This window comes from Acomys minous, assembly GCF_964271855.1.
Source record: "Acomys minous genome assembly, chromosome: 9".
Lineage (NCBI taxonomy): Eukaryota > Metazoa > Chordata > Mammalia > Rodentia > Muridae > Acomys > Acomys minous.
This window is the reverse complement of record NC_140490.1, coordinates 17,884,271-17,908,852: the sequence shown is the minus strand read 5'-3', so window position 1 is coordinate 17,908,852 and position 24,582 is coordinate 17,884,271. Positions and strand designations below refer to the sequence as shown.

The window sequence follows — 24,582 nt, the reverse complement described above, 5'->3', positions numbered from 1 at the left end:
AAATATGTGAGAACATCAATTTAAACGGTCACTAATCCTCAGTGACCTCTTTCTACCATCCAACCTTGCCATGAGCTGATGACCAAATCTTTAGTACATAAGCTTTTAGGACCTTTAAGATCCAAAATAGGGGCTGGAGAGATAGCTCAGTGGTTGGGAGCACCACCTGCTCTTCCAGAGGTCCTGAGTTCAATTCCCAGCAACCATATGGTGGCTCACAACCACGTGTTTGTAATGAGATCTGATGCCCTCTTCTGCAGATAAAGCACTCATATGCAATAAATAAAATAAATAACTCTTAAACAAATACAAAATACAGGGCCTGGAGAGACAGCTCAGTGGTTAGGAGCACTTGCTGCTCTTCCAGAGGATCCAGGCTCAATTCCCAGAATCCACATTGCAGCTCACAACTGTCTGTAAGCCTAGTTCCAGGGGATCTGACACCCTCACACAGACATACAAGCACGCAAAACACCAAAGTACACTTTAAAAAAATCCAAGATAATAACAAATAATGTCTATTTTAATCAATTTCTTTACTATAAAACGTAATTTAAAATGCATTTTAAATTTTATTTTTTATTTAATTTATTCAGATTACAACTCAATTGTTATCCCATCCCTTGTATCCTCTCGTTCCTCCCTCCCTCCCATTTTCACCCTACTCCTCTCTCCCTCTGTGACTGAGGGGGAACTCCTTCCCCCCATATGGTCACAGGCTATCAAGTCCCATCTTGGTAGCCTGCTTATTCTTTCTCTGAGGGCCACCAGGCCTCCCCACCACAGGGAAGTGGTGAAATACGGGGCACCAGAGTTCATGTCTGAGTCAGTCCTTGCTCTCCACTAACTGACCATTGGCTAGATCTGAGCAGGAGTTCGATGTTTACTGCATGTGTTGTCCTTGGTTAGTGAAATAGTTTGAGCAGAACTCCTGGCCCCAGATCCACCCATCATGATGTTCTTCTTGTAGGTTTCTAGGACCCTCTGGATCCTTCTATTTCCCCATTCTCCCATACTTCTCTCACCTAGAGTCCCAGCAGGATGCCCTCACATCTATCCCAATCTCCTGGTAAGTGAAGACTTTCATGGGACATACCTTTTGGGCTAGTGCCCAATTATAAGTGAGTATATACCATGTGAGTCTTTCTGCTTCTGGGTTACCTCACTCAGTATGATCATTTCTAGTTCCATCCATTTGTCAACAAATTTCGGGATTTCCTTGTTTTAAATAGCTGAGTAGTGTTCCATAGTGTAAATATACCACAGTTTCGTTATCCATTAAAATGCATTTTTAAATATAATTTTAGCATTATGGTAATTTTGCTGTGGAAAGTAAGTTCTACGTTGCAGAAAAGAGAAAATTCTTCAAAACCATTAACTAGTTTATTCACTTTTTTTTTTCTTTTGGTTTCTTTCGAGACAGGGTTTCTGTGTAGCCTTGGCTGTCCTGGACTTGCTTTGTTGACCAGGCTGGCCTCGAACTCACAGTGATCTGCCTGCCTCTGCCTCCCGAGTGCTGGGATTAAAGGCGTGCGCCACCACCACCCGGCTGTTTGTTTATTCACATATTAGAACGAGTGAGCCAGTGAAAATCCTAGAGGGAAAAAAAAAGACGACATTCTGTCAGAAGAAATAATTGTATTACACTATATCCTCGCTGAATGTGCTTTAAAGTTTAGAAAACTAGACAACAGTGGTAAAATAAGGTTTGTGTTTGGTGTAGTCAAAAGGAGCAAAACATTAATTAATGAGACCAGTTGACTAACAGTGTCACCCCACTTGGCCCAGACACAGGTCACTATAGTCAGATATTCCTGCACAAAGTGGGAAGCAGCCAGCACTGTGAACCAATGGCAAATGGGGACAAACATTCAATAAAAAATAAGTTAGGAAATGAAAATATGTCAGAATTCCACTGGAATGAGGACAAAAAACGTTAAAGTAATAATATAATAATAATATAAGGATAATCCTACAAAATTACAAATGGGAGTGTAATCATTTATAATTCCCAGGAATTCCCAAACAGCGTTCATAGGGAAACTGTAGAACAGACATTGAAGCAGATCTTTAAAAGGACTAGAAGGATCCTGCCCACGCCGCCTGCCCATGCCCTCCTGGCCTAGTCGATGTGTGCTCACCTGCCTGACCAGCAGGCTCTGTTCTGAGTGGTCTGTCTCTTGGCTCTAAAGTAAATTCTGAGGTCTCTAATGTCTACTCTTTTTTGGTTTTTGTTTGTTTTTGTTTTGTGTCTTGTTTTTTGAGACAGGGTTTCTCTGTGTAGCCTTGGCTGTCCTGGACTCACTTTGTAGACCAGGCTGGCCTCGAACTCACAGCAACCGCCCGCCTCTGCCTCCCGAGGGCTGAGGTCACAGGTGTGCGCCACCGCGCCCGGCTCTCATGTCTACTCGTACACAAACAGAATTCCAGCAGAACTCTATTTACCTGCCGGTTCCCAAGCCAGCTGCTGTGCATTTTATCGACTGGTCAGGCATCGGCTCGTATGTACCTCATTTTGCCCGAAGAAGAAAGAAGTTGACAGCAGATCTGTGCCTAAGAACTAAGTGAGAGGGAGGAGCAAGATGGCTCCGTGGATAAAGTGCTTGCTGTGCAAGCATAAGGTCTGGGATTCAGACTCCTGGCACCCACATGAGGCATGTGACCCCTCAGGGCTTGGGAGGCGAAGTTGAGGGCCCTCCAGGTACATCAGCCAAGTCAGTGAGCCCTGGGCACAGGAAGAGACCCTGGCTTGTAAACAAGTGAAACACAACTAAGCCATCTGACATCAACCTCTGGCCTACATACTCAGTGCACACGCGTGCAGCCACATGTGTGAGCACAAACATGCACACGCACATATACCACATACATATACACATGTTGGCGCAGGGAAAGAAGAGAGGGGGAGCGTAGGGCACGTGGATCGTGCCACCAGGAAAACTGGCATGGAGCATATGCAAGCCCTGGGAATCTCCAACTTGAGGCAGGCAGGGGTGAACTGCGCCCCCTCCCTGTTCTGTGGCTGCGTTTCACTTAGCACTTGTTCACCATGGACTCGATGGACAAAGCTGCTTCACGAAGAAGGATCTTCTAAGAGCTGCTGTTTCATTGGCGTAGCTCTGAGCTAAGGGAGCTGCCATGCTAAAAACCCTCGGAGAAGGCCTTCTCCCTGCACACCCCCAGCCGATGGGAATCCTGCGCACCCCGTCCATTCCACAGTCCACTCCACTCACCCCGGCTTGGAGGGGACAGAGCGGAAACTGGAACCGCGTGGTGTGTGTGTGTGTGTGTGTGTGTGTGTGTGCATGCGTGTGTACGTGTGAACATTTGAGTAGATCTTCTGCTCTAAAGGGTGGCTGGTAGTCAGAGTGGAGTCCGGGAGGACGGTGTGTAAGAACAAGCAGGTGGAAGGACCAGAGTCCACAGTGAGAAGGAAGACCAGCTTACTCTGCCACTTACGTCACTGTGGTGGCTACTGCATCAACATGCACTAGGGCTCACAGTAACGCCACTGTACTCAGTGCATCCTGCTTTCTTTCAGTTCCTCCAACCTGGCCTGCTCCCTCTTGACACAGAGCTCGGCACATCTCTCCACGTCCTCTTCGCTAACTCATCGCGCTGATCTCAGTTTAAGCACCACCTCCAGTGGGTTCCCCAGAACAACCACGCAGTTCTTCATTTGTACTTGCTGAGAGCATCAACCCTGGTCCTTCCAGGCACTCGCCATGCTGTCATGTAGCGCTGAGTCGACGTGAGGTCCCCTGCTGCCCACTGCCCAGACTGTAAGCTCTGTGCAGTGAGTCCTGAGCCTGGTTTTGCTCACTTGTTACTCTAAACAAGCCCACACAGCAATACCTCAACAAATATTTGTTGAACAAGCAAATGAAACTGCTGAGCTTGGAAACAAACAGAGGGAACCGTGGATCATGGGGGGCAAGCCTTTCAGAAGGAGTCCCAAAAGAACATGCATTTGCTGCTCTCTGCTTAGCGTGACGCACCTGGGCCTTCCGTGTACTTTGCGGCTCAATCATGACGTTGATAAGACAGGGTTTACTCGTGTCTTGCAGTGCCTGCCTCAGGGAGTTTTGGAGTTCTTCTGGTGTTTGGACAAAATACCCTTTGCCTCCAAATGCAGTCATGACCTGCTCATAATGCGAGTTTGGCAAGAGACACATTGGAGGGATACTGTAAAAGTAAGTTGTAAGTCAATAAAATTAAAATCTTTACATTTCTGGAAAAAAGTAAATTTCCAAGATTATCATTTCTGGAAAAAAGTAAATTTCCAAGATTATCTGCAAAAAATTTAAGCTGACACACAGCACATACTTCTTTCCCAGAACAGCTCTATATAACAGCAGCGTGTAACACAAATGTAATTTCCCCATCCTCCCATTATTCCATCTCAGTATTTTCATGCCCTTTGGTTAAGCTAGCCGATCCCCAGGCCTTTCATTGCTCTGTCAGTGACGACATCCTCAACAGCTAATGTGACCATAACTTATAGGTTACTGACTGGCTGTTGGTTGGTTTTTGAGACAGGATCTCTATAACCCTGACTGACCTGAACTTGCTGTGTATACCCCAGAGCTCTGCCTGTCCCTGCCTCCTGAGTATTAGAATTAAAGGCTTGCAGCACCATGCCTGGCTCCCCACTACCCTAGATTTTTTTTTTTTAAACCTAGTTCTTTTTTTCCCTTTAGAAAAAAAAACCCAGGCCGGGCGTGGTGGCGCACGCCTTTAATCCCAGCACTCGGGAGGCAGAGGCAGGCGGATCGCTGTGAGTTCGAGGCCAGCCTGGTCTACAAAGTGAGTCCAGGATAGTCAAGGCTACACAGAGAAACCCTGTCTCGAAAAAAACAAAAACAAAAAACAAAAACAAAAAAACCCCCAAAACCCAACAAACACAAAACAAAAGCCCAAACCAACCAACCAATCAGTTGGGCACTGGACTCAAGCCTTAGAGACAATCTCCAACAAGCCCTCTGAAAGCACTTTAAACAGCATTTGCACTTTAATTGTTGGATGTGGACAATACCTTTCAATCTGAAAGCCTTCAACTTTGAAGTCATTAATTGTCTCAATTTGTTGAAAGGCTCTGGGTCTTGTTGACACTAAGTTTTCAGTGGCTCAGTGAGATTCAGGTTAAATACTAAGTCACCTGGTTGCAGGCTGTGATGTGTGTGGTCCTAAATCATCAGGGCACTAACTGGCTACGTGAAAGAGCAGTCTGGCCCGTGTCTGTTGTCATCTGGTTGTTCACCACACAGAACCAGTAGAGGGCATGGACTAGAAACACCCCACCCCAATTTCCCCCCTTGTTTTCAGAGAAAGGAATTTGCCCTATAGCAGACTGGCCTGGAACTCAGTACATAACTCAGGCAGGTAACCCCAACTCTGAATCCTCTTGCCTCACTCTCCCTACTGTTCAAATTGCAGCTTTCTTATTTTCCATTGAGTCTTGTGCGTGCGTGATGGAGTCTTGATATATCCTGGACTCATCAGCTCAAGTGGCCCTCCTGTCCCAGCCTCCAGACAGAGTAGATGGACTACAAGTCTGTGTCACTACATCTGTTGCCTGTGTTTATTTACTTATTTTTTATTGTTTCTATAGCAATGTCTAATAGACCTTTCTGTAATGACAAAGATGGTTTATACACAGTATGGAAGCCACATGCTACCTCTTACTATGAGTACTTGAAGTTTAACTAAACCAAGAAATTGGATTTTTAAGAAAGATTTAAAAATTTTGTTTTGTTTTGTTTGGAGACAGGGTTTCTCTGTGTAGCCCCCACTCTCCTGGAACTCACTCTGTAGACAAGACTGGCCTGGTCTCAGGGATCTGTGTGCCTCTGCTTCCTGAGTGCTGGTATTAAAGGAATGTGCCACTATGCCTAGGAACATTGTTATTTTATGTGTGTGAATGTTTTCTTGGCATATATGTCCTTGGGCATGTATGCAGTGCCCACAGAAATGAGAAGAGGGCATCAGATCATCTGCCACTGGAACCAACAACTGTCAGCAACTTCTCTACTAAAGATGAGGGGGAACTAATTTTTTTTTTTCTTTTAAAATAGGAGACAGGGTTTTATGTAATTCGAGCTGGCCTAGACTTGCTATGCAGCCAAAGATGACCTTGAATTCTGATCTTGCCTCCACCTTCTGAACGATAAGACTACAGGTGTGTCCCAGCACACCCAAGGTATGAAATGCTGGGCGCAAACTAGATTTTTATTTGTATATCCATGGCTAGTGGTAACAGTTGTAAGTCTAACTCTGCCTCAGATGATGAACAGTTAGCTTTGTGGTAAAAGAAAGAAGTTTTTTTATTTTTATATTTTTGCTTTTTCAAGGCTGGGTTTCTCTGTAGCCTTGGCTATCCTAGACTTGCTTTATAGACCAGGCTGGCCTTGAACTCAGAGATCTGCCTGCCTCTGCCTCCTGAGTGCTGGGAGTACAGGTATGGGCCACTGCACCTGGCTGAATGGAAGATCTTTACATTATAAATAACATGCCAGCACATGGTTAATCTTGGTTGTCGACTTGACCACATCTGGAATCAACACCCAAGCATCTGGGCATGCCTGTGAGATTTCTCTTGACTGGACTGTTTGAGGTTGGAAGCCCACCCTAAATCTGGGCCACACCTTCTGATGGCAGCCAGTATCCAAGGACAAGGGAGAAGGAAGAGTCTGTATTCTGTCTGCTTGTCCTCACTCTGGCTGGCAAACCCACCTAGTCTGCCGCTGAGGCATTCCTTCACTGGCATCAGAGCCTGCTTCTTCAGGACTCCAACAAATACCAAAGACCAGCAGAGACACCTGGCCTCGTGGGCTGACCAACTCTTGGGTTCTCGGCCTTTCCACTGGAAGACAGGCAGAGCACAGCCACACTCCACTCTAACAAACTCCCCTTTAATATGGGCAGGTTCTTATCTACACTCACGAGCTCCGTTCCTTGGCTGACACAGCATCAACCCTCCTCCCTGGTGTGGTGTACTGTAATTATGCACACAGCATCAACCGTCCTCCCTGGTGTGGTGTACTGTAATTATGCACTGGTTTGAGTTACTCACGTTGTAGCAGCTTCTTGAAAATTTAACACTGTTTTCCAGGTGTCAGCATCAAAACCTTGGTAAATTCCATTATTGTTTACTACCAAGAGTATGATTGGCAAGTTGTACCTAAAGGGAAAGTAAACTATGAAGACATCACTCTTTCTAAAGCAGTTTCTTTTCTTAAAGCTGACATTTTTACTTAAAAGTAGACGTTTTTCTAGAAGAGTTTTTCAATAGAGGAAAAAAAGTCAAGCATTTATTATCCTAATAATAAAATAACCAAAGCATTGATAGAAACATCACGGTATCAGAGTGTTAGTAAGACGAGGGGCTGGTAGTCTGCTTAGCTATGGATCTTGGATAAAACCTTTCCAGGTGGTTACAAGAAAAACACCTTTACTGAATGCTTCAGTGACAACCAGCCCCTTCTGGATGCTGTGGAGATACAGACAACTCCTACCCAATCTGCATCTCTCATCGAAAACAGCATGGCATGATCAGTACAGAGAAAGAGCATCCAACAATCAAACAGTGTAGCAAAGGTAAAAGAACTAAAAACGCTGAAAAAGAATGTGGTTTTCATATATTTTTTATATAATTATATATGTCTTATATAACTATATAATAATATATGATACACACACACACACACACACACACACACACACAATTTCTGAGGGCTGTGGTAATCTCAGAACTAAGTAATATGAAATGTTCTCCATGCTAGAAGGAAGTTACCACCCTCTAAAAGGCTAAATTACCTTCATACATCATCTTTTTGGCATCTGTCAATTGATTGTCAATTTAGAATTCTAACAGACCATACTTCCTCCTAATATACTGGGTCATGCAGCCCAGGCTGACCTTGACCTAGCTATGCTATAATCCCAAGTTCTGGGACTACAGAGTGCATCAACACACTTGGTTTTCCCTTTGATCTTGATAGTTTTACATACCAAAGCTTTGAAAGTCTCAAAACATGAATGCAGCTGGGTTAGGGGCTGGCGGAGGCCTCATGTTGATATAGTGGGAGTTTCTAAATGGGAGCTTGTACTAGGACCCTCAAGACATGGGGCTGGGCCAGGACACTTGCTTGTGAGGTGTTAAGTTTCCATATTTATGAGAATGAAATGCTATGATTTATGGCTCTTTACCTGCAGATGGTTTCCACTTCCATGCCCGAAAATCCAAAGGCGCTGTCTCCTTCCACGCAGATGACCCGCTGCCCAGGGCTTCTGTCTTTAGCCACTAGAGCAGCTGCAATAGCAAATCCCAAGCCAACTCCCATTGTTCCAAAGGAACCAGCATCGAGCCTGCAACGAACAAAGCACATGCCATGCAGTGTGGAGTTCACACAAACCTTCCAGTCTATATTTATGTGGTTTATGGAAAAAATAATAGACATTTTTCTTTAATAGAACATTTTTGTCAAGGGAAGCAGCATGAGAGGAAAAAGCCCCTTGTGGTTGCCTGGATGACTTAGAACACTGGGTATTCAAACGATCATGTTATACCCAGGACCATGAAGCATTAAACCTATAAAATCTCACTTAAGAACACACTTATAAGCTCGGTTGGCATGGTGGTGCACGCCTTTAATGCCAGCACTTGGGACGCAGAGGCAGGTGGATCTTTTTGAGTTCATGGTCAGCCTGGTCCACAAATCTAGTCCAGGATAGCCAGAGCTACACAAAGAAACCCTGTCTCAAAAATCAAAACAAATACAGCAGTTATGAGCTAGGCAGTGGTGGCACTCACCTTTAATCCCAGCACTTGGGAGGCAGAGGCGGGCAGATCTCTGTGTTTAAGGCCAGCCTGGTCTACAGAGCTGTAGGAAAGCCAGGGTTATACAGAGAAACCCTGTCTCAAAAAACAAAAAATAAAAAACAAAAAACAAACAAACAAAAAAAGGAATACACTTATGTGGGGCTGGAGACGGCTCAGAGGTTAAGCGCACTTGTTGCTCTTGTGGAAGACTTGAGTCTGGTTCCTAATACCCACACGGAGGCTTACAGGAACCTCTAACTCCAGTTCCAGGAGATCCAAAAGCCCTTTCCTTATCTCTAAGAGCAACAGGCAGGCATGTGGTGCATATACATATACACAGGCAACACTCACACACATAAAATAAACTAACTAGACCTAAAGAAAAACTTAAAATGGAAATACACTTATGAAATTTGTTCCTATACACTAGACTTGTACACTTTGCAAATAGTTGTCTTTATCAGCATTACTGTGGCTTCAAATGAACATACTGTCATGTCATTCTTAGAGTCTCACCTGTGGCGAGGAAGGTGGTTCTGAAGCACAGTCCGTCCAATGTCCATAGTGTTGGCTCCTTCACTTACTATAAAACAGTCTCTGGGCAACTGTTCTTGAACATGGTAGAATACTGTGTAATAATTCATAGGGAGGGATTTTTTGGAAGCTAATTCCTAAAACAACAGAGGTGAGTATACACTAAATTACATTTCAGCATAATGAAAATTACCAATGTCAATAGGCTGTTACCAACATTATTGTAGAACGTCTCGGTATGTCAATATGCTACCAATTCTCAATTGGCTGTACAGTGGCTACTCTGTGGACTGTGACAGTCCCAGTTTGGGACACAGTGGGTAAGCTGGGGAATCTCCCATGTCCTAATGAATCGCTGCATCTTACCATATGAAACACTTGGAGAAGTCAATAGTAAAGATGGCTGAGTCACACTGGGTCAAATAAGACAGGACAATCTTACTTGTGCACTCTTGGAAAAACTCCGTCTTATGTAATTTTCAGAATATTTGTATCTAAAACATGGCCCTAAATTTAAAACTAAAATGTTAGGATTACAGAAGATGATCTGAGAAGATGGCTCCTCTCTCACACACTGTAAAGGAAATGTGTTCCGTCTGCTGTTTACAAAGTCCCTGAATGGCAGAGACTAGCAAGGTCCATGTCCTCAGACGGCTGTAGGCCCACCTGCTAGCACTCAGAGGAGCCACTGGGTCTAATCAGCACCAACCCATCTGGTCCCAGCACTCACCTCATCTGTGCTACCCTACTGTACTGAAGATTATATACCCAAAGTGCACAGAAGACTCGGACACCCCTAGAGCAGACAGAGGAGCAAACATTGAGGGGTAACTAATAATAAAGTTTAGATACTTTTATATTTTCTACAACAAATGCATATAAAATAAAAATAAATTAAAAAAAGAGAGAGAAACTCTAGGTGTAGACTGAGCACTGCACCCAGCTGAACCAAGACATACACACTAAAAGAAAGGAAGACAAATCCAGCGTCGCATCTGGTCTTGAACTCAAAGAGATCCACCTGCCTCTGCCTCCTGAGTGCTGAGAATAAAGACCTGGGCCACCATGCCTGGCTTCACTGTTGGGCTTCTCCCAGCATCCCTCAGTCCCTACTACTGCAAAGCATAGCTGGCTACCCTGTCCTCTACCCTGAACTTTCCAGCTCAGGGGCAGGGGCTTCCCCTCCCCCTTCTCACTATAACTCAGACATTTTGCTCTCGCTCTCTCTCTCTCTCTCTCTCTCTCTGTCTCTCTCTCTCTCTCTCTCTCTCTCCTTCTCTCTCTCTCTCTCTGTCTCTCTCTCTCTCTCTCTCTCTCTCTCTCTGTGTTTCTCTCTCTCCTCCTCTCTCTCTCTTATCTCCACACTCACCCCTTTCTCCCTCCTCTGCGCCTCCCCCTGCATGACTTCTGAGAACTGCTCCACTTTAACTCGCCCTGCATTAGCTTATATCGCCGCTTTCAAGCATGTTCATCATTCACTACCATTTTTTATTGGCTCTTATCTCACTCTCTGGCTTGTGGGCCTTTTGAGAGCTGTGCTCCAGCAGCACCCTTTTTGCTCCCCAGGCTTACAGACAGCAGTGCTCCCTAAGACAGTCTCCACCCTTTATGGGGGCACTAGGCAACCAATCAACCCAAGGCTCCTGGACTTCCCCTGGCCCCACGTTACCTGAGACACAGCTTCATTGCTCTTTATTTTTTCCCTCAGAGTCTTCCACCACTTGCTGGCTGAGGGGAACTGCCATGGGGTTTTATCAAACTGTTCTAAAAGCTAAAAAAAAAAAAAAAAAGAAAAAAAAAAGGATAATCAAAAACATTTCTTTCCTTTTTGAAAACAAACTTGAGTCATAATAACATAAAAATCTTTAGGAAGGCCTATGACACACTGCTCTCCCCTTCACATGGCTCACACACTTGCTTCTCTTCCTGCAGTGAGCAACTGATGGCCAATCAGTGGGTAGCATCAAGAGCCACATGACAGACCAAGTGCTGCAGAGTGACTGCACATGTGACAGGGATGGCATCTGCATCTCAATGCTGTGCAAGCAACACAACACTATACAAAATCAAGTGGTAAGTGTGACCATATTTTACCTCCTGCCACAGTGAAATATATACATTACATATAAGTAGGAAGCTGGACAAGTCAGTAATTACAGTTTGAAGAATAAAACTCTCTTTATTACCTGAAAATATACTGTTAGATTTTCCCACCGTGTAAATCAAGTGTAATTCCTTTTAAAGCTATATTGTAATTTTTCTCAGAAGGCTGAATTCTATTTAACTGAATTCTCGTCTGAATGACCTTACATTTTTATAAAGTTAAATTAGTGTTCTGAAATGCTTAACTTCCACACATATAGCAATACACAGTAAGCTGAATTTACCAAGTTCAAAAGCTGCAGTTAAAGTTAGTTTTCATCATAAAGTCAGTTTAAAATTGATGTCACTGCACATGCCACCAAGTGCATCAAGAACTGTTTGTCTGAGGGACCAACCCACCGAAGCCAACAACCAGAGAAGGGCTCTTACCTGTTTAGAAACAGCATTTATGTCTCCTAGCAAAGTCACAGAAGGCCTTACATTATTCCCCAGTTCTTCTGCACAGATATCAATCTAAAAGGGAGAAAAGTCTGAAGAACAAGCCATGTTTGCTCTTTTTTGCTTTGGACAAACTTTAAAATTTATTATTATTTTTAAATTTTTTTATTAATTTATTCTTGTTACATCTCAATGGTTATCCCATTTTATTTTACATTTTATTTGTGTTTTGCCTGCATGTATGCCTGGTGCCCAGAGAAGACAGCATCAAATACTCTAGGGCTGGAGTTACAGATCATTGTGAGCTGCCATGTGAGTGCTGGGAATTGAACCCAGGTCCTCTGGAAAAGCAGCCAGCTCTCCAGCCCACTGTTTGCTCTTGAAAACCTTTAAGAAGGACTTTAGTCCCAGCACTCGGGAGGCAGAGGCAGGAAGATCGCTGTGAGTTTGAGGTCTGCCTGGTCTACAAAGTGAGTCTAGGACAGCCAAGGCTACACAGAGAAACCCTGTCTTGAAAAACAAAACAAAAGAAAAAAAAAAAAAGAAAGAAAGAAAGAAAAGAAAGGCTGTTGTGGTGCCTCAGTGTGAAAAAGTACTTTGCATCACACCTGATGACCAACGCCCATAGGCTGTCCTCTGGCCTTGGCACATGTGCTATGAAATGCAAGTATACCTACACATGTGCACATGTGTGAGTGCGCGTGCGCGCACGCACACACACACACACACACACACACACACACACACACATGTACGCACACTAAATGTAATTAATAAAAATAGTAAGCAATGCTGTTTAAACATTTTTTTAAGAAGGCTAAAGAGATAGCTCAGAAGTCAAGGGCCCTATTTGCTCCTCTAGAGGACTGCGGTTTGATCCCCAGCATGCACACGGAGGCTCACAATCATCCCAAATTCCAGTTTCAGAGGATATGATGCCCTATTCTGGCCTCAGGGAACCAGAAACATTCATGTAGAAGAGGTTGGAGTGCCTCCAGACCTTCAGTTTAATGGCAGGTGAAAGCAGAGTCCTTTAGAGATTTCCAAAGGCTGACACAGTTTTGGCATCTTAAAAAAAATTCACCCCGTACCAAGGCTGAGGCTGTCACTCCAATCTACCATCCTACTTAACCCTCTTTCTCTTTCTGTCTTTAAATATACCTGAATTGTGAAGATGTAAATTATGCTTCTCAAACTATTTGAAACTTGACTTTGAAAGCTTTTCTGGTTAGAATTAGCACAAGATGCTTTGTAGGCTTGAAAGGGCAGCTTACTTTGGTACCTGTAATTATGTTAGATAATTTGAAAATTCTATTTCTGTGAGAAGAGAAAAGGTTCTTTATAAAAGCCAAAGACAGTTGCAGGGCTTACAGTGGCTGAGAGGGAGAACAAAGAAGCACAGAGCTGATCTGAAGCCCCACTCCAAGTACCTGAATAAACTTCACATCTGCCCGATATCTTGGAGGCAGACCAAAGTGTAATATCCAGTTGAGTCTTGCTCCAAATAACACAATCACATCAGCAGCCTGCAAAGCCCTATTTAAAAAGACAAAACAAAACAACAAAAACAAAAACCCTGATTTAACAACAACAAAAATATGTTGACACCTTGGCTGTCCTGGACTTGGCTTTTTAGACCAGGCTGGTCGTGAACTCATAGAGATCTGCCTGCCTCTGCCTCCCCAAATGCTGGGATTACAGGGGTGTGCCACTGTGCTCGGCCACATTGACACTTTTTACTTGGGTTGTTCTAAACATCTTAAAATATTTTCAAAGTGAATAATATGGAGTTTCTAGAGGAAGTCTGATCTTTCAGATTAAGTGTTAGAAGGCTGGCAAGGTAGCTCACTGGGCAAAATGCCTGCTGTGCAAGCATGAGAACCACAGGGGCTGACTGCTGTGGTGCACATCTGTAGGCTGAGCGCTGCGGGAGGGCACAGGTGCAGACAGGCGGATCCTGGAAGCCAGGTGTCAAGTCAAAGTGGCAAGCTTCAGGTTCAGGGAGAGACCCTGCCTCTTACTGAAGGAGGTCACCTTTGGCATCCACATGTGCATGTGTGTACTGACACACCCCCGGCACATACCACATCGAATCTATGCATACACACAAGGACACAGTGTGCTATTATTTTGTTTCGTTTTGAAGATAGCATATTGCTTTAACTAAAGCTGGTCTCAAACTTGTGCTCCTCTTCCCTCAGCCTCCCAAATGCTGGGGTTATATGTGTACAACACTATGCCTGGACGTGTTTTTTGTTTTTAAGTGTTGCCTGGGATGGAACCAAGACCTCATGCACATAATGAGCTCCTAACTCCTATACAGCATATTTCATACTGACTTCTAGGAGCAGATATTTATAAATGTCACTTATATTCCAGAATTTCATTCCGTTTTTTTCAAGACATAGTCTCATGTAACCAAAGTTGGCCTCAAATTCTTTATGTAAGAGGATGACATAGAATTTCTGATTTTCTTATACCTACGTGCTCAGCGAAGGGATTAAGGACATGTGCCACCATGTCCAATGTATGCAGTGCAGAGGTTCATGCCTGCTAAGCACATGAGCTACATCCTCAACCTGGAATTGCTTTCTAAAATATAGTATACATTGTCACCAAATAATTCAGACCAGGTTGTGTTTTCACAAATTTGCAGTTACTTGATCATCTAAATTTGAGTCATTTGCTTTGTGAAGTTTCCAAGGAGTCCTACAGATGGTACTGTGAGCACATTGCTCTGTAGATACCAGAAGGCAGGCATCGCTCTAGTGTGATTCCAACTGGAGAATTTACAAATACCCAAAAAATGGAAATTAAGTAAGAGTCCAACAACTTCCTCTCCCCAATGAAGCCATCACTCAAGGCTCCCAGAACTCTGCTTCCTCCTCTCCTCCTCCTCCTTTCTTCCAGGGAAGCTGATCCAAGTATACTTATTCCAGACCCTGCTAGCGTGTGCCCTCCATCCTGTCCGCCCATTAATCCCTCCCTTTCTGTCCTCTCTTCTTTCTTTTTTTTTTTTCCTCTTTTATTTCTTTTCCCTTCTTCCTTTCAGTCACTCCAAGCTTCCTTCCCAACTACGTTCCTTCTTTCCCGTCCCTCTCTTTTTCCTTTATTTTTGAGACAGGGTTTCACTACCCTTCTGCCTCAGCCTCCAAGTATGTACCACCACACCTGATAATGAGAGGTTATGTGATACAAGTAACTGAAGGTTTTCTTCTAAAACCGCAAGGGTCAGATGAAAACCAATAGTATCTTTTAAAAACTGAAAGGTTCAAAAACAGGTACTTTAATTCCAGCACTCGGGAGGCAGAGGCAGGCGGATCTTTGTAAGTTCAAGCCCAGCCTGATCTACAAAGAGAGTCCAGGACAGCCAAGGCTACACACATAGAAACCCTGTCTCAAACTAAAAACAAAACAAAAACAAACAAACAAACAAACAAACACACCAGGTACATTTAAAACTCCAGGAGCCTTTTACAACTCTTTCCTCAATTTATCAAAGTCACAAGAAATTAATCTATTCTAAAATCTGCCAAGCCATTGTATTTAAAACCTGGGATGAGGCTGGAGTGAGGCAGTGCGCCACCATGCCCAGCCCCCCTCCCTCCCAAGACAGGGTTTTTCTCTGTAGCCCTGGTTGTTCTGGATTTGCTTTGTAGACCAGGCTGGCCTCAAACTCATAGCGATCTGCCTGCCTCTGCCTCCCTGAGTATTGGGATGGTGCACGCCTGGTCTATAAAGCAAGAAAAACAAAACAAAACACCTGGAAAGCCACGCACCTGGATCTGGCTGCAGCTACACAATTTGGATGATTGTCAGGAACAACACCCTTGCCCATTGGGGTGGGCAAAAATGGCAAATTGCACTGCTCCACCAGCTTCCTCATACTGTCCTCTGCATGGGAATAGGCAGCACCTACAAGAGATGCAAATCACTGGAAGAGTCAGATACACTTGCACTGGGAACCTCAAACATTTCATTGAATTTGCTTCTAGATCCTAAACCTCCCCTACCCCTGCTGTATAAACACCAGCTTGAAAGCAAAATGAACACATGAATGGTGACAGTAATTCTGAAGAACTACCTCTACACAAAACAGCATCCTGTATCTCCTGGTGTTGACTCTGCCCTGCTTTATGCTCTGGGTCTCCTAAACCACTACCCATAATTCCCTGAACATAAGTGGGTAGAAGACCTTTGTCCTGAAGGACAAGGACTATACTGTCACAAATTGTTCTACATTACCCGTAAGCCTCTTCTACAGTCTACTGCGCAGGATGTATGAGTTTCTAAAGCTCTTCAGATCTTTCTAGAGTCTCTACAATGCTCCGGCCGTAACAGGACTAGCCTAAGCAGGCACATACCTGTCTTTACAACTATATGCTACAAAGTAAAACATGCTCTCAAGGACACTGCAAACAACTTACTGTTTTGACATATAGAATGATTTCATTTCTGAAGTCATCATGGCCACTATTATTTTTAGCTATTTTCTTTAGAGCTAACAGAATACTATCCACTTCTCTATGGAATCCTATTAATAGTATAATGTACACTTGAAGTCAGGGTCACATTCATCACTAAAAGGCCGTCTTACAATTCTTTATTATGCATATGTGATGAAAAACAGTCCTTTCTATGTCAGCCAGTAAGTTTTCTTTTCTTTGTTTATTCACTTTGAGACAGGGTTTCTCTATATAGCCTTCACAGTCTTACATATTGGCTCTGTAGACCAGGCTGGCCTCGAACTCAGAGATTCACCTGCATCTGCCTTCCGAGTGCTGGGATTAAAGGCGTGGGCTACCACTGCCTAGCTCCAGACTGCTTTTTAATTCTCTTTCTTGTTTTTAGTATCTTTGAATACTCAGTTCTTTCTTTGTTCCCTTGCCTACTTGGAAGACTGCTATTTTTTCATTGCAGCTGTGGTGTCACATCTTCTGGACCCCTTTTTACACAAAGCCTCCCTGTCCTGACACTGCGTTTCCCTTTACTGTCAGCGTAGACTACTATGAGAGCGAGGGGACTGCTCTGTCACTGTGGTGCTGCCAGTGCGAGCACGAGGCCCGAGTCTGGATCCAGGCATGGTGGCACATGTCTGTAATCCTAGCCCTGGGGTGGAGACAGGTGGATCCCAGGAGCTCACTGGCCATAGTCTAGCCAAACTGGTGAGGAGGGGGCTACAGAGAAGATACCTGATGCCGACTTTTGGTATCCTCATGTGCACATGCATGAAAACATACACACATACACACGAAATAAAAATAATTTAAAAGTGTACTCCTTTAATCCCAGCACTCATGAGCAGAGGCAGATGGATCTGTGAGTTCAAAGCCAGCCTGATCTACATAATGAGTTCTGGGACAGCCAGGGTTATGTAGAGAGACCCAGTCTCAAGAAGACAAAACAAAACAAAGTGGTAATAATTTAAAAATTAAAGAGTATACTAACCCAGAGTGGTGGTACACACTTTTAATCCCAACACTCAGGAGGCAGAGGGAGGTGGGTCTCTGTGATTTTGAGGCCAATGTGGTCTACACACTAAGTTCTAGGCCAGCAAGGACTATACAGAGAGAGACTGCCTCAAACAGAGCAAAACAAACTGAACACTGGCATCCTACACATATTTGTCATCTGGGGTGGTTCCTCCTGGTTAGAAATGATTATTTCACTGTATGCTTCATGGACATTTTCTGTAACTGCTGACTTCCTATAAGTACTCATCAGGAGATGTTTGCTCAAGGAAGAGTCAAAACTAGAATCCACATCCTTGCTATTTAACTATGTCCTATTTAGGTAGCTGTACCATGATGAGACTCAAGGCAACTGTTTGCCAGTCAAAAATATCAATACATCACACAAAGCAGTGGCCTCAGCACTGATCTCAAGTTTCTTCCTTCACTGACCCTGTCCCTGGGGCTGGAACCCAGGCTATAAAAGCCAACGTTCTAGCACCGAGCTCCTGAGCAGCTGACACTCGATGAGCACGGTCATTGGAGCAGCAAGCAGACACAACGGTGGACTCCCAGGCAGTCTCGCCTAGAGCCCCAGTTCTCGGAGGTGAGTTCAAAATCAGCCCAGGGTACACGGGAAGCTTGAGGCTAACCTGGGCTACGTACGAGACTGATCCTGTCTTAAAATGGAACACAAAATAAAAGGAAAGAAAAACAATAATAATAAATTAACAGGGATGTAAACTGTTTTGTATGACACCTAGAGGGTAAGCAATTTGACAACAATACCAAAAGCCCTCCAGATAGCCACATCCGTACCTTTTAATTTAGCTATTTTCTTCTTTTTCTTTCTTTTATTTATTTATTTATTTTCGGTTTTTTGAGACAGGGTTTCTCTGTGTTGCCTTGGTTGGTCTAGACTCTCTTTATAGACCAGACTGGCCTCGAACTCACAGAGATCTCCCTGCATCTGCCTCCCGATGCTGGGATTAAAGGTGTGCACCACCACGCCCGGGCCTAATTTAGTCATTTTCTTTGTGAGGCTCCACTATAAATCCTAACTATGGAAAAACCCTCAAGGAAGAATGCTTATCACAGCTACTATAAACAAATATTTGACAGCAAGTGTCAATGTATATGATTCAATGGTAAAACTGTGACTTGGAAATAAATTTAAGAAAAATATTTATGCCGGGGGCAGTGGTGATAGTGGCACACACCTTTAAACACAGCACTCAGAGGCAGAGGTAGACATATCTGTGTGAGTTCAAGGCCAGCCTGGCATACATAGTGAGTTCCAGGACAGCCAGGGCTGCATGTCTTAAAAAACAAAACAACATACACACACACACACACACACACACACACTAAAATATTAAACTGCCTATATAGCATGATCATAGTATGCAAAACAGACAGTAAAAAATAAAGTACTGAAGGTTAAAACCGGTTTCCTTGGAAAGAGATTTCTTCTTTCTAAAAGTTTTCTAGATTTCCCATAGTATTTTGCAATATAAAAAGAACATCTATTTCTAAGTCAAGAAGTGAAATGTTTTCTTGTAAAAGTAAGGTCTTCTGTGCCACTGAGGGTAAGTTCCATGATTTGGAAATGGGTGAAAGGAGCACTTATCCCAATTACAAGCGCTAGACACATAAGCAGGCACGATGAGGAAGACAGTGTCTACAGAGAAGCGGCCTTCCCCCGGCCTGCGAGTCAGGAGCTCTGTCTTACCTTTCCCAATGATGAGCAGGGGCCGCTCGGCATTCCTAATAACAGAGGCTGCCATACACACGGCAGGGGTTTCTGCCATGCTAACGGGAGGTGGCATGCAGCACTCCTTGTACCTGGAAAAAAAGATGATGTTATAATAATTAAGAGGCGAGGGGCTGGAGACGGCTCAACAAGCAAAGGCACTCACCACCACGCCTGGTGACCTGAAGAGTCAATCCCTGACTGGTGAGCAGAGAGAGCTCATTCCAACAAACTGTCCTCTGCTTTGACCACTAGAGCGTGTGTACGCACACACACAATTAAATGCTTTAGGCTGAGAGTGGTGACGCACACCTCTAATCCCAGCACTCAGGAGGTTAGCCTGGTCTACATAGTGAGTTCTAGGACAGCCAGAGCTTAAAATAAATAAATAAATAAATAAATAAATAAATAAATAAATAAATAAAAGACTATTTTGGGGGCTGGAGAAGTAGCTCAATGGTTAAGAGCTCTGGCTGCTGTTCCAGAGGTTCTGCCTTCAATTCCCAGAAACTTCATGGTGGTTCATGACCATCTATAACAGAATCTGATACCCTCTTCTGGAGTGCAGACACACATGCAGATAGAACATTATATATAAAATAAACAAACCAGTAAATAAATAATTAAATCTTTTAGAAAAAGAGGCTAATTTTAAATTTTCCTACTGTGAACATTTCAGATTTTGCATAAAAAGGTAGAAAGACAGGGTAGTACATTCTATATACTTGGCCTGGCATAGTGATGCACCCCTTCAATGCCAGCGTTCAGGAGGCAGAGGAAGGCAGATCTCTGTGAGTTTGATGCCAACCTGGTCTACCCAGGTTGTTCCAGGTCAGTCTGGGATACACAGACTGTACCTTAAAAGCATATTCCATAAACTCAATGTGGAGAGTCAACGAGAATAGCATTTTACCACATTTTATCACCATACACACACACACACACACACACACACACACACACACACACACACACGGACCCCTCCCCCAAGGAATCATTTGAAATTCGCTGCAGGAATCAGACCTTTTATTCAAGAGCTTGCAAATGCAGCTCTTAAGATAACAGCCCACGTTTATACAACTATAGAGTCCTATGACGTCTAGCAAGCTGAGAGTCATTCCTTAATATCAGCTAATAGCCAGACAAACAGATAATTCACTGAGAGAAGTCTGGGTCAATGGCACCACAGCAGGAACAGTAAAAGAGAAAACAGTAGTGGCTAAAATAGAAATAAACTAACACATAATATTATGTACCATTTATTCTCATTTGACTTTAGAAACAACAAAGCAAGGCACTACTATTAGCTCATTTGTGCCAGGTTCCCGATGGCATATGGCAGAGATGCACCAGGACTCTGTCATCACCTCACCATTTCCGGTTCCACTCACCGGTAAACTGAAATTAGGGAGGCAGCACAGCAGGCCTGCCTGAAAGACTATGAACTCTGCCATAGTTAAGTATTTCTGAATACTAGATCCTCACTGTGACAGGGCATTTGCTCTCACATATAAAAATCAGGGTCTATACTATCCAAATATCTAGACACACCATAAAATAGGGCATCAACCTCTACACAACTCCTAAAGGAAAGCTACAGATTTTTAACTTAGCTAAGTCTCACTGTCCTTCATTCCTCAGCATTTCTGATTGTCATATTCAAATCTATACGTAATAGTTGTCCTTGTGTCTGATTCTCAGAGACAGAAATTACCCCAGTATAGGGTCTGTAGCTGTTAGAGAACCCTCTCTATAATATCAAGGTTCACAGAAGCTGCATTTAGGAAATAGCGATAAAACAACGCTTTAAACAACTTTAGAACATGCCGGGTGTAGGGTGCACATCTTTAATCCCATCACTTGGCAGGCAGAGGCACGAGTATCTCTGTGAGTTTGAGGCTAGCCTGGTCTACACAGTGAGTTCTGGACAGTCAAGGCTTTGAAGTGAGACACTGTCTCAAAACACACACACACACACACACACACACACACACACACACACACACACACCAATCAAGCATGTTATGGTCAACTATAGCAGTATTGCAACACATATAACACACACACACACACACATACACACCAATCAAGCATGTTATGATCAACTATAGCACTACTGCAACAGATATAATGTGCATGAAGGCTCAGGACAGTGGTGCACACCTATAATCCCAGTACTTAGAAGTGAAGGCAGAGGATTGAGAATTTGAAACCAGTCTGGACTATATAATGAGATCCAGTCTCAAAAACCTCTAAATATAAAACTCAACACATACAGTAAGTATGCATGATAAAAAGTCAAGGTAGTAAATGTTAAAAAAAAATGTCACTCCTTAGATAAAAAGACTTCTTTGGGGCTGGAGAGATGGCTCAGCGGTCCAGAGGACTTGCTGCTTTTCCAGGACCTGATCTGTGTTCCCAGCACCCACGGCGGGTAGCTCCCAACAGCCTGTAATCTCAGCTCCAGGGGATCTGACATTTTCTGACCTCCACAGACAGACAGGCAGACAGACAGACAGACAGACAGGCAGGCAGACACACACACACACACACACACACACACACACACACACACAAATAAGATCTTTTAAAAAAAAGAATTACTTCTACATATCTGGATTTTTCTAAAAATGTTATAAAAGAAAAAATGTATTTTATCTCTTAACTCAAGAAATGGCACTCAGGGCAATGATGGACTACAGGAGCATCTTCTCCAAGGTGTGTGATACCTGGTGTGAACCTTTCCTTCTCTTTTATGCAGTGATTATTTAAGAAATAAAAGTAAAAGACAAGTCACAGAAGCACACTTCAGAACATCTTACAGTTTTGGAGATAGCTACAGTGTTTATGCTGAGTCCTAACAAATTTTCAACAGTCGTGTACCTCATGACCTCTCGGCTTACACTAAGATGCCTGCCCACAGCCCATACATTAATGCAGATATATAATGCAGTTACTGGGTGAATGACTCCACGTGAGGAATTCAGAGAGGTCTGAGCATGAGCGTTAGTAATTCAATCCACAGTTACTAAGTAATCCCATTTAATGAAGACAGCTAAGCACTAAGCAGTTGGCTAGGATTCAACTTAGTTACAAAATCATCAAAAAATATTGAGACACTTGGCCATTAACTGATGAACTGCTAGATAAATTCTTTTTAAACAGTAAGCCTGCCAGCACAGAATTAAGGAAGAAGTGTACGTCATCTTACTTTACAGAAGTCACGTTCTCCTGGAGGGTCACGAAGTCTGCAGGGATGTCAATGTAACAAGCGCCTGGCCGGCCATAGATGCTGCTCCTCACTGCCTGTGCTTATCACAAATGAAAAGATTTTTTTAGTGACTTAATTATCATACTCTTCTTGAAATTAATTTAATTTAATGAGCACTCACTTTTCTTGAGGTATTCTTAGTTGGAGAAAAAAGTTATAGTTAAAGTTGCACTGTCCTCCCCTGTGTTTTGAAAGATAGTGTCATCTGAAGGGGACAAAGACTCCCTGTAGGGTTCTGACATGCAGGCTGACTCACTTCAAGGGTACCCATGAGGCTCTGCGGCTGCTTACGCTGGGACACGAGCTTTCACCCACTTCTGGGTGGAGTTTTCAGAAACTTTGGCAATATGTGTCAAATCAACCCTGTAACTCATGGTTTTGAAATAGCTCTAATATAACATCACAGAAAACTCTTGCTAATATTAATATACATGTTATTTAATTAACTAAAAGATGATTTTACATGCAGTAGTCACAGTATTTTTGCAAATGCTGAAGAGATCACTGCCCCGGGCTTATTACACATGTATCAGTACTTTGCTCTAGTTAAAAAGATGATTTAAGGAACTAACTTATAGAAGAAACTTTTCCAAAGGTAACTTTCTTTTCTTTCTTTCTTTCTTTCTTTTCTTTCTTTTCTTTCTTTCTTTCTTTCTTTCTTTCTTTCTTTCTTTCTTTCTTTCTTTCTTTCTTTCTTTTAAGTTTTTTGAGACTGGCCTGGAACTCACAGCGATCCACCTGCCTCTGCCTCCTGAGTACTGGGATTAAAGGTGTGCGCCACCACACCTGGCACCAAAGGTAACTTTCTTTACCTCTGCTTCAATATTAAATGTAAAGGCAGTGAACACTAGAATGTAACTAGCTTTTGAACAATGTTATTTTTCTCAGACTGGGTATATTCTTATCTTTCCATCAAGAACAGAAGCAGCAGTGCTGAGGTGTGGCTCTGAAGAAGAGCGTGTGCTCAGCATATATGAGGCACTGGGCCCAACAACCGGAAGAGCTTACAGGAATACTGTACCTTTTCAATAACAAAAGGAATATGTCCTATGCTGCTTGGCCGGGCAGAGAACTTGCTATATAATCTGCAAGCTTCAACCTATATAGAAAATAAAAGTCACTTAAATTCGGCTCACAATCATATTGCTCTCATATAGGAAGACAAAATCTTTAAGTCATTGCTTCTTATTACATTTAGAGACAAGATAGAAAAAATAATGTGGCTTTTGCTTTTGTGGGGTTTTTAAAACATTCGGATGACAATCAAATTTCTTTCTCAGGATGATTCTGGAAGCAACTGAAAACAACACACTATTTCCATTTCTCAGATGGCAAAAATGAACATAATACACACTGTGTTCCATGTAGCACAGGCTAGGACAGGCACTCACTAACTGCTGGGGGTATAAACAGAAGGGAGGCTGACCAGGCCTACTGAACAGAATAAACGGGCCAGTCTGTGGGCCCAGTGCGTCCTGCTCGCCCGTTTAGTTGTCCGTTTGTTTCTGCTGTTTCCCTTTCGTGCATTTGCTGCTATGTGGGCTGTGGAGAACGTGAGAGTTGATGCTCTGCCTCTGCACTGTCTGATGCACTCTGAGTAACACAGAGAAACTTTCTCTCCACACTTTTCAGAGTGAGGTCTATGGAAAGGATGACAGCCTCGGCCGCTCAGGCTGCTGTCCTTCGGTTTTCAGATTCTTATGCTCATGTCCTTCACTTCTAAGAACTTATGATAAGAAAAAGATGATTGAATTTTAAATCAAACTGTGTTTTCATTTTTAATTTAATCTAATACACTACTATTACTTTTAGAAAAATATACTTTAACAGTTGACATTAATAATATTCTGCTCCCTGCTTTTTATCAATATATTTTTTGTAGTAACTTCAATTTTTTTCTTTAAAAAATTTTTATACTCACTTATTTCCTCTCTGTGTATGGTGGTTTGAATGAAGATGCCCCCATAGGCCCAGAGGGAAGGGCACAGCTAGGAGGTGTGGCCTAGATAGAGTAGGTGTGGCCTAGATGGAGTAGGTGTGGCCTAGATGGAGAAGAGTGTCACAGGGTGTGGGCTTTCAGAGGCTCAAGCCAGGCCCAGTGTCACTTTCTCTTCCTGTTGCCTGAGCATCTGGCTCAGGATTTAATCTGGAGCAAAACTCTTAGCTCCTCTAGCTCCATGTCTGCCTGCATGCCACCACGCCTCCCGTCATG

At 43.3% G+C, this 24,582-nt stretch overlaps 1 protein-coding gene across 1 annotated transcript in view; it reads right to left on the bottom strand.

The window, feature by feature from the left end:
* Nucleotides 1–549: 549 nt before the first annotated feature.
* The window catches only part of HACL1 (2-hydroxyacyl-CoA lyase 1), a 34,840-nt gene continuing 10,807 nt past the window's right edge, over nt 550–24,582 (bottom strand). Inside the window, exons 6-17 of the mRNA XM_084796867.1 lie at nt 23,392–23,469; nt 22,311–22,405; nt 19,079–19,191; nt 15,676–15,811; nt 13,327–13,432; nt 11,888–11,971; nt 11,025–11,126; nt 9,338–9,492; nt 8,209–8,367; nt 7,073–7,180; nt 3,999–4,185; nt 550–1,594 (exon numbers count right to left, since the gene is read on the bottom strand). Coding sequence (XP_084652993.1) covers nt 1,562–1,594; nt 3,999–4,185; nt 7,073–7,180; nt 8,209–8,367; nt 9,338–9,492; nt 11,025–11,126; nt 11,888–11,971; nt 13,327–13,432; nt 15,676–15,811; nt 19,079–19,191; nt 22,311–22,405; nt 23,392–23,469 — 1,356 coding nt within the window. The 3' untranslated portion in view covers nt 550–1,561. The remainder of the gene's footprint in view (nt 1,595–3,998; nt 4,186–7,072; nt 7,181–8,208; nt 8,368–9,337; nt 9,493–11,024; nt 11,127–11,887; nt 11,972–13,326; nt 13,433–15,675; nt 15,812–19,078; nt 19,192–22,310; nt 22,406–23,391; nt 23,470–24,582) is intronic.